At 48.5% G+C, this 12,207-nt stretch overlaps 1 protein-coding gene across 6 annotated transcripts in view; it reads right to left on the reverse strand.

Moving 5' to 3' along the window:
* Positions 1-1,501: 1,501 nt before the first annotated feature.
* Positions 1,502-12,207, reverse strand: part of SH2D3C (SH2 domain containing 3C) — a 45,375-nt gene continuing 34,669 nt past the window's right edge. For all 6 annotated transcript variants that reach the window (XM_051980027.1, XM_051980026.1, XM_051980028.1 and 3 more), the window contains 9 exons: positions 12,039-12,167; positions 10,662-11,110; positions 9,232-9,356; positions 6,765-7,333; positions 6,226-6,341; positions 5,636-5,807; positions 4,269-4,380; positions 3,346-3,552; positions 1,502-2,346 (listed from right to left, as the gene is read on the reverse strand). In XM_051980027.1, coding sequence (XP_051835987.1) covers positions 2,171-2,346; positions 3,346-3,552; positions 4,269-4,380; positions 5,636-5,807; positions 6,226-6,341; positions 6,765-7,333; positions 9,232-9,356; positions 10,662-11,110; positions 12,039-12,167 — 2,055 coding nt within the window. In that variant the 3' untranslated portion in view covers positions 1,502-2,170. The remainder of the gene's footprint in view (positions 2,347-3,345; positions 3,553-4,268; positions 4,381-5,635; positions 5,808-6,225; positions 6,342-6,764; positions 7,334-9,231; positions 9,357-10,661; positions 11,111-12,038; positions 12,168-12,207) is intronic.

The following is a 12,207-nucleotide window of genomic DNA, read 5'->3' on the forward strand; positions in this document are numbered from 1 at the left end:
ACCACAGTCCTGACATTTAATGCTTATGTGTTTCTTGTTTGTTGATTAATTTCCTTATCTGTAAGATGAGTGGATTCTACTTAGGTGATCTCCAAAGTGCCTTCTGTCCACTTCACTTTCTCCATTTTTCTTGTCCTTTGCTTAGGTCATGGGCCTGCCAATAGGTCCCATGGGTGTTTCTCAGTCCCCTTGGTGACTGAGCCCTGAGCAGTCAGTCTTCTTCTTCTCAAGGCCCTCAGGACTTAGTATAATGGGGCAGAGCACATATTGCCCTTAGAGGACCAGAAAAATGATCCAAGCTGTTACTTGGCCAGAATAAAATTTCATTTAGAAAGTGTGAAGTAACTAATAAAGAGAAAATAAGCCATGGTGTCTTAAAAAAAAAAAAAAAGAAGAAGAAGAAGAAGAAGCACTGAGTTCAAGGGCAGAAAACCTGGTTTTGAATCCTACTACTTACTTCCTGTTTGACTGTGGACAGATCAGGTCCCTTCCTTTGGGTCTCAACTTCCCCATCAGTAAACTGAGATTGAATTAGATCATCTCCTATTATAAAAGATGGTCTCCTCTGAAAGGTTTTGTTCAGCTCTAAATTCTAGATACAAACAGTCTATCTTTATCTCTCTGTATCTAACATTTATAATATGAAACTTAGCTATATGAAGTTTTTCATATAGCTAAATTATATAAAATAAACATTCCTTCTGCAGAAATGGGTTTAAAGTAATGTTAAAATTGTTTTTACATGTAATTGGGGAAAGATAACAAAATAAAAGAAGAAATGGGTTTAAAGTAATGAGGGGCAGGAGATTTATTAGAAAGAATAATAGGATCAATAAGAACAGATTACAAGAAAAGATCAGAAAGCATCCCTTCCCTATGAGGGAAGATTCTTCTATACAGAGTCCTTAAGTAGAAGGGGGCCAAGTGTATTCGAGTCCAAGTAATAAACTCCCTGTCTCTATCTTTGTCTGGTAACTTTCAGTGATTTTAGGATCACAGAAGCATAGATTTAGAGCTGAAAAGAACTTTAGGGGCTATCTAATCAAATCCCTTGGTTGTACAGATGAGAAAAATGAGGCCCAGAGAGAGTCTACCTTTCCCACACTGGGCAAGTAGCAAGCTGGGCGCTGAGCTAGGATGTGAACCAAAGCCTTCTGACCACAAATCCAAAGTGTTTTCTGCTGTACCATGGATTTCTCCCAACTTGTAAAATAGAAGCATTACAACATCTTCCTTTGAAGATCAAAATCAGTTCCACCCTTTCCCAGGGCCTTCTTGGCTCGAGTCCCAAGGAATTATTGGACTCGAGACCAAATCAATAACCAGTAGGCACTTAATGCACCCCAACCAAATGGATTTGGAGGACCAATGACCACAAGTAACCTCTCTGGTGCTGGCAGACCCCACTACCCAAGAAGCTGCAGGTGAGAGGAAGCTGTTTGAGTTTGACCACTGTCCAAGGAAAAGAACTTCTTTTCCCCAGGCCCCAAGGAAAGATGAAGAAGATCCAGAAAGGTTTATTGTATGAAAGAAAGAACATAACATCTGTACATCTATTTACAACATGAACTGGACTTATTTACAGCAAAATTAAGTCTCTTCCCAGCAGAGGAAGAAGAGAGGGAGGGAAATAGAGACCCAGAGTCAAGAATAAAAGGCCTCCAGTGGAAGTGTAGGGGACCAGGGGTGGGGAAAAATTGAAGGAGAAATAAGGAAAGGAGTGAAGGGAAGGGGCTCTGGGGCCTTCCTCTCAGGAGGCCCACCAAACGCGTAAGGGGAAAACCAGGGGAGTAGGTTGGGAGCAATGTCAAGGACCATCACAGGGGCTCAGGGAAGCTGGGAAAAACACCAGAGGAGAGGCTAGGAGGTATTCCTTGAACAGTGTCGGTCAGGGGTACCAGGGAGGGAATAAGGGCTTAAGTGGGGGACTGTCCTGGGCACTACGGCCCTTTCCAAGTCCCAAAGGCTCTAATAACCCCATGTCCCTCAGATGGATGCCTCCAGTGTGTATTTGGACAGTCTGGCTGCTCTTTGTATTGCGAGGGTTTTGGTTTGTGTTGGGCCCCAGGCCTGCAGGGGATAAACTGTCTCTTCCCTTTTCTCCTGCCCCCAAATGCTGCCTGCAGCCATGAGGGTGGGGAGGATCGGGGTGATGGGGCACACGGGAAGGCTACAGCTCACTGGAACGGATTGCGGGTTCCAGTTTGTGGGAAAGAGCAGTGAGGACCTTGTCAAACTTCTCGTAGCGAAGGGCCTGACTACTGGCAGCCCCCTGGCTGCCCCAGAGGAGGCGCATCTGGAATTCCGTGCTGAACACTTCCAAAAGCTCTGGGAGGGCTTGGAATCCTGTGGGGAGAAAAATAAGGTGAAGTTCAGCCCCCAGGATTTCCTCCCATTCCCCAGACCTTGAAGTCACAACCTAGAAGGCTGAGAGTCTGCCTTCTGACTCTGGGAGCTAAATCCTTTTCATCTCTCAGGACCCAGCCCAAGTTCTCCCTCTGCCATAAAGCCTTCCAGGGTCATTCTCCCACCTCTGGACACCTGTATCACTGAATCTCCCATACCCTTCACTTGGCACAGCACTTGTATGACTGTATTTGAAAGAATGAATGCAAAAGCATTTATTAAGCACCATACTATATGCAAAGTACTGGAGATTATATTTGTTATCTTAAATATTTCACACTGGTGCATATCTCTCCTCAGCCATGCTGTAAGCTTCCTGAAGAGAGAGGTTTTATCTTCTTTATTTAAAAAAATCCATGGAGCATCTATCCCCTCATCAAGAGTGCTAAGGAGTTATAAAATCTAGTTAAGGTACAATCCCTTCCTTAGGAAAGTTTATAGTCTAGTGGGAGTAGAAAAATATACACGAATGACCATAATAACATGATATGACATGTTAAGTGTGAGAAAGAAATACAAAGGTAAGTGCTCTGGGAGGTCCAAGTGAAGTCTTTACTGCCTAGAAAGATCAGGGAAGGTTTCTTCTTAGAGGAGGTAACATTTAAAATGCGCCTTTAAAATTGGTGGGAATTCAATTGGTTTATTTTGCAAAGAAATGATTATTAAGCTCTACATAGTCTAGACAGAGTCAGACAGAAATAGAAACAGCTAAGGAAGACCAGAAGGAAAGCGAGAAAATTAGGAAACAGGAAAAGAGCAAGACCCAGTGAGAAAGGAGACAGAAAAGGCTGTGGTCCACAAGGGTCAGCCACTCCAAAGATCTCTACCAGCCTTGATGGTACTCCTGACACAGGCTGGGTGTCCCCAGTGTTCTGGGATCTCTAGGACTCTGGGGTCCCAGCCTGTGTGATTCCATCTTCAGGCTCCACAGGACCTTACCTTGAAGCTTGACCTCAGCATTGGTGTGGTAGAGGCCCCCATGATGGGCTACAGTGCGGGCGGCCTCCAGGTGTGCAAGGACGACCTCCACGCCATGCTCCGTGCTCTCCCAGGGCTCCGGGCCCTCTGCGGGCGCAGTGTCGCACTCCAGAAGGGTGATGAGGGGGAGCACGTGAGGGAAGGTTGTGTTGCTCAGTGGGGGACTATCTGTAGTTGGGGATAAACAGAGAGGCAGCTCAGGCTTTGTCCCACTGCACCCTCCTGGTGCTTAGGGGTGGGCGGAGGGATGTCAGGGCCATGTTGGATCTGGGCTCCTAAGGCTCCTCAGTCTCCATCCCTGCTACATAAATACCCCTGTCATCCTCTTCATCATGGATAAGTTCAATCAAAGAGAGGGCTCAGAAAGAACCACACAAGGTCAGAGCTGGAAGAGACCTTTGAACATGAATTGCCACAGTCCAAAAGGAACCTTAGAGGTCATCTACAGTTGAAGAACAGACCCAAGTCAACGGGATAACTCACCTCCCAGATAGTACAGCCAGTTCATGACAAAATCAAGATCTAAAATTCAGATCTCTTAAATCTCTAAGTATGGTTGTTATTCTTTGTTACTACATGCACTAATTGGGAGTTTCCTTTCCTACTTCTTATACATCTTGATCAAATGATATTATTATAAAGTACTTCGCACAGTCCCTGGCACATAGTAAACACTGTAAATGTTTGCATTATTATTATTAATCACCTACACCTAAGGTGCTGTGGGTACCACAGAGAAGAGGGCACTCCCTCGCTTGGGAGACCTAGCCCTTCTCTGAGGCCTCAGGAGCTCTCTCTGCCTCGAGCTGGCAGCTCAGGCCCATGGGGGTGGGAGTGGAGGGCTAGCCGGGCCAAAGGAAGGCACTGGGGAGCAGCCTGCCTACCTTTGCCCTCATTGAGGCTTTTCAGGAAGGGCTTCAGCTTCTTCTCATAGAGGATGGCCCCTTCTGTGTGCCGCTGCCGCAGTGCCATCCAGGTTTGCTCCAGTCGTGAGATCTGGGTGTGAGGGAAGGGGAGAGTGAGCACGGGACATGAGGCGAGGCAGATGGGTCAGAGGAGAGGGGAGGATGAGGGTCCTTGCTGGCAGCTACCAGCATAGCATACGAAGCCCTCCATATTTTATCAACATGATTTTTTCCCAATTCAACGTGCCATCGCCGAGTACCTGCCACTCCTCTGGGTCTAGATTTGTGGTTCCATCAGTGGAGGGCGGTTCTTTCATGATACAGGGCTACAACTACTCTCTAACTTATACTCTCGAGCAGACCCTTGGGCCTGAATCAGAGTGAAACGTAACTGGGAAAGAGTGAACAAAATATACATAAAACATATATTGACATAAAAAATTGTTGGCATGTGATTTTCTAAGTCAAAAAATGGTCCACAGGAATCCTTATATATGGCTTATTGGACTCTGTTTCTCTTTGCGCTTGATACCCCTTCTTTAGAATTATCCAGGGCATTGGGAAGCCGTGTAGCTTCTCCACATCACCCAGTATGTGTTAGAGGCTAGATTCAAATTCAGGGCTTTCTGATTCCAAGATCAGCACCTTATCCAGCTCTGCCTTTCAAGCCCTTAATATTATGAAACCCAAATTTACAGATGAGCAGGAAAGAGAGGGAAGATTACTTATCACTTGTGTCACAAAAGTATTTTTCTTTTTGACCAGAAGATTCTGTTCAAATTTCCTTAAAACAAGAAGACTTACTCTGTAGGGTGAATTCTTTGGAATAAGGAGCTCCCTCTACCAATCTAGTTCTAGCCTTTATTTTATAGTTTTGGAGGAGCTGCCTGGAGCATTAAGAGATTATGTGATTTTTCCAAAAATAGGACTTGCTGATGGTCAAACAGGAAGACTTGAAAGGAAGACTGATTCTGTCCACTCTACCAGACTGCCTTTCTAAAGCACATTTCAGTGCATTTAAAATGTTTAAAACAGGACTTACAGCTAGCTCCTTTAACTCCAAATATTTTCCCCCTGCTCTAAACTAGTCTCATTTGATTTCTAGATGATGGAGGAATTGGTTGCCCCCCCCAATCTAACCCCGAGATCCCAGCTGGCTGGGTACTTCTGGGCAATGCAGCCATTCAGCTGCTCCTGCTCAAGGCGGACCAGGACTCCAGAGTGCCCTAAACTAAGGGAGCCCTCACACAGCCAGACAGCCTGCGGTGGGGCAGGGGTAAAGGGATCTTGCATGTCAGCCATAATCCAAAAGGAGGAAGGGCGGGAAGGGCAGAAAGGGCCTCTACCTGGGCCATGTCCAAGGCACTCATGACGGCAGCAAAACTGAACATGTTGCCCATAGTCCCTCGCAGCTCTGCCGCCAGCTGGATGGTCTTGTGCAGGAGAGCTGCCCGCTCCTCTGTGGAGCCTGTGCAGCCCAGGATGTCCACAGCCAACATGATGGACATAGTGTGGAACCTGTCAGAGGATGAGAGGAAGGGGTTCAGAGAAGAGAGAGGGGGTGGGGAGGCAGGAAGGGCTACTTGGAAGCCAGGATTGAGTTGAGAATGACAGAGATTGGCCAACTGAGTATAGGGGGTGGGATTAGGGAAATGAGAAAATCAGGATGATCCTGAGATCAAGCATGAAAAAAGACTTTGGAGAGTCATTTATAAATAAAGAAAAGAAATAGAGTTACTGATTGGCCCAAAGTCCCCCAGGTGGTGGGGCACAGAAATGGAATTCAAACCCAGTGCTCTGGACAGGAGTGACCTGCCCCTGACACCTGAAAGTCCTCAGGGATGTGAATGGTCTCAATGGCCCATCCATATTTCAGGGAATTCCCCCATGAGTCCCATCTCTCCTCTCCCCAGAAGCCTCTGACACCCCTTCTCACCGTTCCAGTAGGTCCAGTCGGAGCTGCCGACCGTGGGGGAGTGTTAGCAGCTCCATGCCCGAGCGGACTCCCATGAGCCCTTGCATCTCCTTGGTTACGCCCAGTATCCTAGCAACCTGCCGGGATGCCCAGAGAGCTGATTAATCTCCTCTCTTTGGGGAAGGGGCCAGAAGCAAGGGGTCAGGGGAAGAGGAATCATGGAATTATAGAATGTGAAAGCTGGAGAGACTTTAGAGGTCACCTAGTCTCCAGCCTTCATTTCACAAATAAGTTACAAGTGAAAGGACTTTGCTGAGGTCCCACAGCTAGTGAGTGGCAGAGCTGGGCTGTCCCTGCTCAATCATAGGGTCATGAGGTTTTAAGCTAGAAGGACCTTAGGAGTGATCTGATTTAACCCCCTCATTTTATAAATGAACAAACTAAAGTCCCAAGTTAAATCCCTCGCCAAGGGTTATATCGGTTTTCTCCTAGTGGGAGGGGGAGGGGGATAAGTCCCTCTTTGAGCTCTGCCCCTTTCCTGTCCCTTTCCAAGCCCGTACCAGACAGTCGACTTTGGTGACATGCCGGGCTAACGTCTTGGCGTCCACATCAGCCAGCAGTTCTTTCACCTTCTTAAGGATGCTCATCTCTAAGGGTTTGTTGTCCTTGGGAATCAGAAGTGACTGGAAGGTGGTGGGGTTGAAGGAAGAAGTCACCTCTATGACAGGCACTATGAAGCCTCCACCCTGATCCCCTTCATGGGGTCCATTCTCCGGTGCCCGCCCACCCATCAAGTGCTGTCCTTCTTCCACTTTCAGCCGTTCTACATAGCTCTTAACCCCTCCGAGGCGGGTCGGGGGCTCGGGTGCAACGCGTTCTCGGCTGCCCCTCATGGGTGGCTGAAGCTGGCAGTAGTGGCCAGAGTCTGGGTCACCGTAGCTGTTGAGAGATGGGGATGGGGAGGCCTGGTGGTAGCCATGACAGGGGGTGGGGTGGACGCTATTGCTTGGCTCGCTGGGAGGCTTGCTGCCATTCCCTGGGCACAGCTGTGGCTCACTGGAACGGCGGATGACGGGGGAGGCGGGTGTCATGCCCGCTGATGGAATGCCTGGAACGTTTGCACGGGTCACTGTAGAGAGATAAGAGAAAAACTCAGAATCGGAGGGTTTGGAACTCAGAGGTACCTACGAGATCAAGTAGCCTAATCTTTTTATTTTACAGATTAGGAAAGTACTTCCCACAGGAAATAAGTAACAAAGTGAGAGTTGAACCTAGGTCCTCCGACTCCAGATCCATGCTCTTTCCAACATTATTAGTTACTCAGGCTGAGAGCCATAGGGCAAGGACACCGAGAGCCAATGTCCTTCCCCTCACTCTTGTTAAGGTCACTTTGGTTCCCTCCTGGGCGAGTCTGCCTCCTTCTGTGGCCACCACAGGTGTGACCAAACTCAACATTCTTCCTTGGTTTTTGGCCCTGAAGAGGAACCAAGGCTGGCATTACACCCTGAAGGCTGACGTCCAATTATTGATGGTGCCCCCAAGAGACTCAGCAGGACTGAACAACACTCAGAAACTTTAGATTGGCTCGTATTTAAAATAAGAATGATTATTTTCAGAAGCTTATTAAAGAATAGCAAATATCATTCACTGAGTCATGGGATCTTTAAGAGAGGGCTTTGAGAAATAGAGTTGAGAAACAGTGTCACTAACCTAAGAGTTAGGAGTACCTAAGTTCAAAACTTGCCCCTGAAACATCATTAGATGGGCATTCATGGAGAAATCCCCAGGCACCTAACCCTTTGAAGACTATCAATTACAGATAGGATGGGAGTTTTCCTACTGGTAGTTCCCTATTGCAATGAAATCACAGATCTGGATGTATAAATTTTCTTACATGAGGGTTTTTCAAAAGGGAAGCTTATCTGCTGATTTCCCTTTGCATAAGGCCCAGGGTAGTCATCCACAGCAAAGTTAGGTAACATGTGGTGGGTGGGTGGCAGGAAGGCTGCCCTTGCAAACCAGAAAGAGCAGCTGTGGAATTCTGGGTCAATCACCTACTCTATTGCCTCCCTAAGACAAGAAAGAAATTCCTCACCAAGGGCTGCAAACGCTGGCTAAACCCCAGGTTTCATCCAAATGCAGGCTGCCTCCTGAAATCCTTGGTCCCCAGGCACATTTCCCCCCAGGACTTTGCCTCCCCTTGCTGAACTCTAAAGACAGACTCTCCCTCCAAACACTTCAACAAGGAGACTGCTTTTTTGAAATCCATATTTTTCTGCATTGAAAATTACTCACTGGACCCCTTTGCCTAGGGACAAAAAAGCAGGATCCCATTGAATGAATACCGGTCACAAATAGTTACAGCCAATAAAAGTGAACAGGCTTGCTACACAGCCTGAAAAAACAACAACAAAAACCATAGCACAACGAAGCACTGCGTGGAATGCCTTGGGAATAAGCTGGCATTTATACGGAGCCTACTATGTGCTATAGTGTGATTTACAATTATTATCTTACTTGCTTTCTCACAAGAACCTTGGGAGGGAGAGGCTATTGTTATCCCTACTTTACAGGAGAGGAAACAGAGGCAGATAGAGGCAAGTGATTTGCCAAGGATCACGCAGCTACTAACTATCTAAAACTTGGTTTTCCTGACTCCAGGGCTAGGAGCTCTATCTGCTACAACATGCAAGAACTTTCTTTTTTGAACATCTCTCCCCTTCCTGTGGGTATTTTATTTATTGATTTAAATTATTTCCACTAGAAGTTTATTGGTTTGTTCGGTGCACACATTCTGTACTCCTTAAGAGAGCTTAAAGAACAAGTCATTTTGTTACATCAGCTATTTTAAGGAAGGTTACATGCAGATCTAGAGATAAACCCATCTATTTTCTGACCAAAACATTCACAGAAGACTGAGCAAGAATGCCTGTATATCTCTCTCACACACACACACATATCCCGAAGCCCAGGGGGGCTATTGGTACCCAACCCTCCCTGCCCTTGTTCCTTCCTGCAGGGCCGTACCAGTGCTATAGGCTGGGGATCCAGGACTCTCAGAGATGGGAGACATGGGGGAGTGCAGGTCTGGGATCTGGTCCATGCTAAGGGCACAGTTGCGGATGGCATCACGGTGAGGGGGCAGAGACACGCTGCAGATTGGAAAAGAGCAGAGAACTCCCTCAGTTCAGTGCCTGCTCACCTGGGAGCCCCCCACCATTGGCCAGTCCCACTTCTTGTGCTCCTGTCCCGGGTCCCTTCCCCACCCTGCCCCCTGCTTCTGTTGCCCATGCTTCCAGTCCAGGTTTCCTAGCCCTACGATGTCTTCCTTTCCCCATATCCCCCTCCTCTATCCTGAACTTATCATCCTGATGAGACCAGTGGAACAAAGCATGTCAACAGCCGATTCCTCCCCTCCCTCCTCAGGGAAACCCCCTTTCTAGGATCAGGCTGCAAGGTTTCTCCCTGATCATGTGCCTGAATTTCTATTTCTCAGAATGATCCTAATTGACATAATCCCTTTATCCCTCCCTTTCTTCCCTTTCCTTAACCCCTCACCCACAGAAGCTCTCTCTGAAACTGGCCTAGTTAACATAGAGTTTTTAACCCCTGAGTGTGTCTGGCTTTCTCTTTGGAGAACAAAACCAGAGCCCTTCCAGGGGAGGTACATGGTGAGAAGACCAAATGCATCATTTGCCCCAGCTGCTCCAGGGTGGAAAGAGCTCCTTCCAATGGAGAGGGCAGAGAAGCTGGCAGGCCGGGGAGGTGACACAAGGCTGGGCTCCCCAGCCCATCAGGGCCTCCATGCAACCTAGCCCCTGGCTTTGCTGCATGTGCTGTGGTTCTTGGCACAAGTCTGAGTCTTTGATTCCAGGCCACAAGCATTTCTGCTGCTGCCCACCCAGGATTGATCCAGGCTCAAGCCACACCAGGTCCTTTCCAACTTTCTCAAGCCCAGGATGAAAGGAGGTATCACCTTGCCTGGGGGCACAGGGGGAAGTGACCCAGAAGTGGTTTTTCTCTCATCTGTGCCAAGGGAAAAGTCCCAGTGGAGTAAAGAGTTGGTGGCTCTATGATAATAAGCTATAGAAAGAACTCTGGGAAGAAACCAATATTGGGGAAAAAAAGGGCTCCTAGAATCCAAGTGCCTGGGTCCTGCCCACAATAAGAGCCTTCTAGGAGAAGGTTATGTCAGTGACCAGTGTCCGGGGCACTGGCTCTGCTACCAGGGTGACGTAGGGTATTGAGAGATCAAAGAGAATCTCCTCTTAACTCAGTAAGGTCTGGGCAGACAAGGAACTTCTCTTCCTGGCCCCAAAAGAACAAGGTGGGCACACCGATGGGCAGCATAGAGCCTCTGAACATGAAAGGGACCTCAGATACCATCAGGTTCAGTTGTTATAGTTTAGAGAGGGAAAAACAGAGAAAAGAGCAAGTGGTTTGCTGCAAGCACTTACCTGGTGGGGCAGCCCTCGCCTCTGGTTATCTTGTCTGCTGTCAGCCCGTCAGTCATCGTGACGCTCCTCCTCTTCATGTGGCCTCCCTTCTGGCTGGAGGGGCTGGCAGGGCCCCCCGACTTGCCGTGAGCAAGCCCATAACTAGCCTCCAGGTAACGCAGGGGGAAGGTGCGATTGATGGGACAGTAAATAATGGCTCCACTCTGCTCAGACACGGCCTTGCGGCTCCCCACATAATAGCGGACCAAGGCAGGCACGTGGTCGAAGCTCTCCTGTTCAAAGAGGTATTGGATATGGGTATAGTTCTCGCTGGCCTTCACCATGACCTTGTTGACCTTGAAGTGCAGAGGCTGGTTGTGCCAGCGACAGGTGAGGACGTAGTCACCGAGGCTGGTGAGGGAGTCGCGGATGAGGAAGTCTCCGTTCCGCTGGACCAGGCTCTCTGAGACCTGTGGAGAAATGGACTCAGAACCTGGCCCTTGGGGGGCAGAGAGGGGAGAAGGGCAGGAGCACCCCAATAGCAAGGTCTGAGCTCTGAGGGTCTGGGAGAAGGGAGGACCCAGTCCACGCCCTCACCACCCCCGTTACCAGAACTGCTCCTCAGTCACCGGTACTGCAGAGCCATTGCCGCCACCCTCCTTCTCCCCGCTCGAAGTCACTCCACCCCCTTATCTGGCCGTGGCCATCACCACTGTTCACCCCCATTATCATTCCCTGATTACTGCCAACGTCATCATCACTCCCATTCTCACCATGACCATCACCGCTCCCCCACGGCATGGGAGCACTTCCCTAGAGAAGATACTCTTGGGGGCACTCGATACAAAGCAACTGATTCCTGATCACCCAGACCTCACGCCTGCCTTCCATTGGAAGGTCTACACCGATGAGATGACGAATCCTATTTTTTAGGTCCCCAAGCAAACTCGTGAGTATGATCTATACGCTGGGCTGGGCCCCAGCAGAAGGCTGAGAGGTAGGAGCATCACTTACTAACTCCTTCCTCTCCTGGTGATTCTTAAGCCTTAGGAAATAGTGGAATACTGAGACCCTTTCTGTCCCCAGCCACAGGAATGTGATCATCATCATTTTTGCTCTCTGGGTCTCAATTGCCTCACCTTTAAAATGAGAAGGCTCTGAGATTCCCTTCCAGCTCTAGGCTGTGCCCCATGAGTCCAGGCTATGGGAAAGTCTGCATTAACCTCACCCTTCCACACAGCTCCCACAATCATGACACTCAGACTTTCATCTCTTCTCCAGCATCCGGTCTGAGGCAGATGCAAGAATCATTTGCAAATCTCCAGAAGCTGGGCTCCTCTGGACACAGGGGCATTGGAGAGCTGGAACCAGGCCCTCTGTATTCAGACCCCCACTCACCTCTCGGGGAATGCGGCCATGGTACCAGGCATGGCTTCGGAGGTCAGTGCTACTCAGTTTGAGTTCCTCCTCCAGTTCTTTGTGAAGTTTCTCTGGGGAAGAGTCCAATATATATTTCTCCTTTGAAAACTGGGAAAAGAAAGACAGAGGGTGTGAGCCACCAATTGGA

Source organism: Antechinus flavipes, chromosome 2 (assembly GCF_016432865.1).
Source record: "Antechinus flavipes isolate AdamAnt ecotype Samford, QLD, Australia chromosome 2, AdamAnt_v2, whole genome shotgun sequence".
Lineage (NCBI taxonomy): Eukaryota > Metazoa > Chordata > Mammalia > Dasyuromorphia > Dasyuridae > Antechinus > Antechinus flavipes.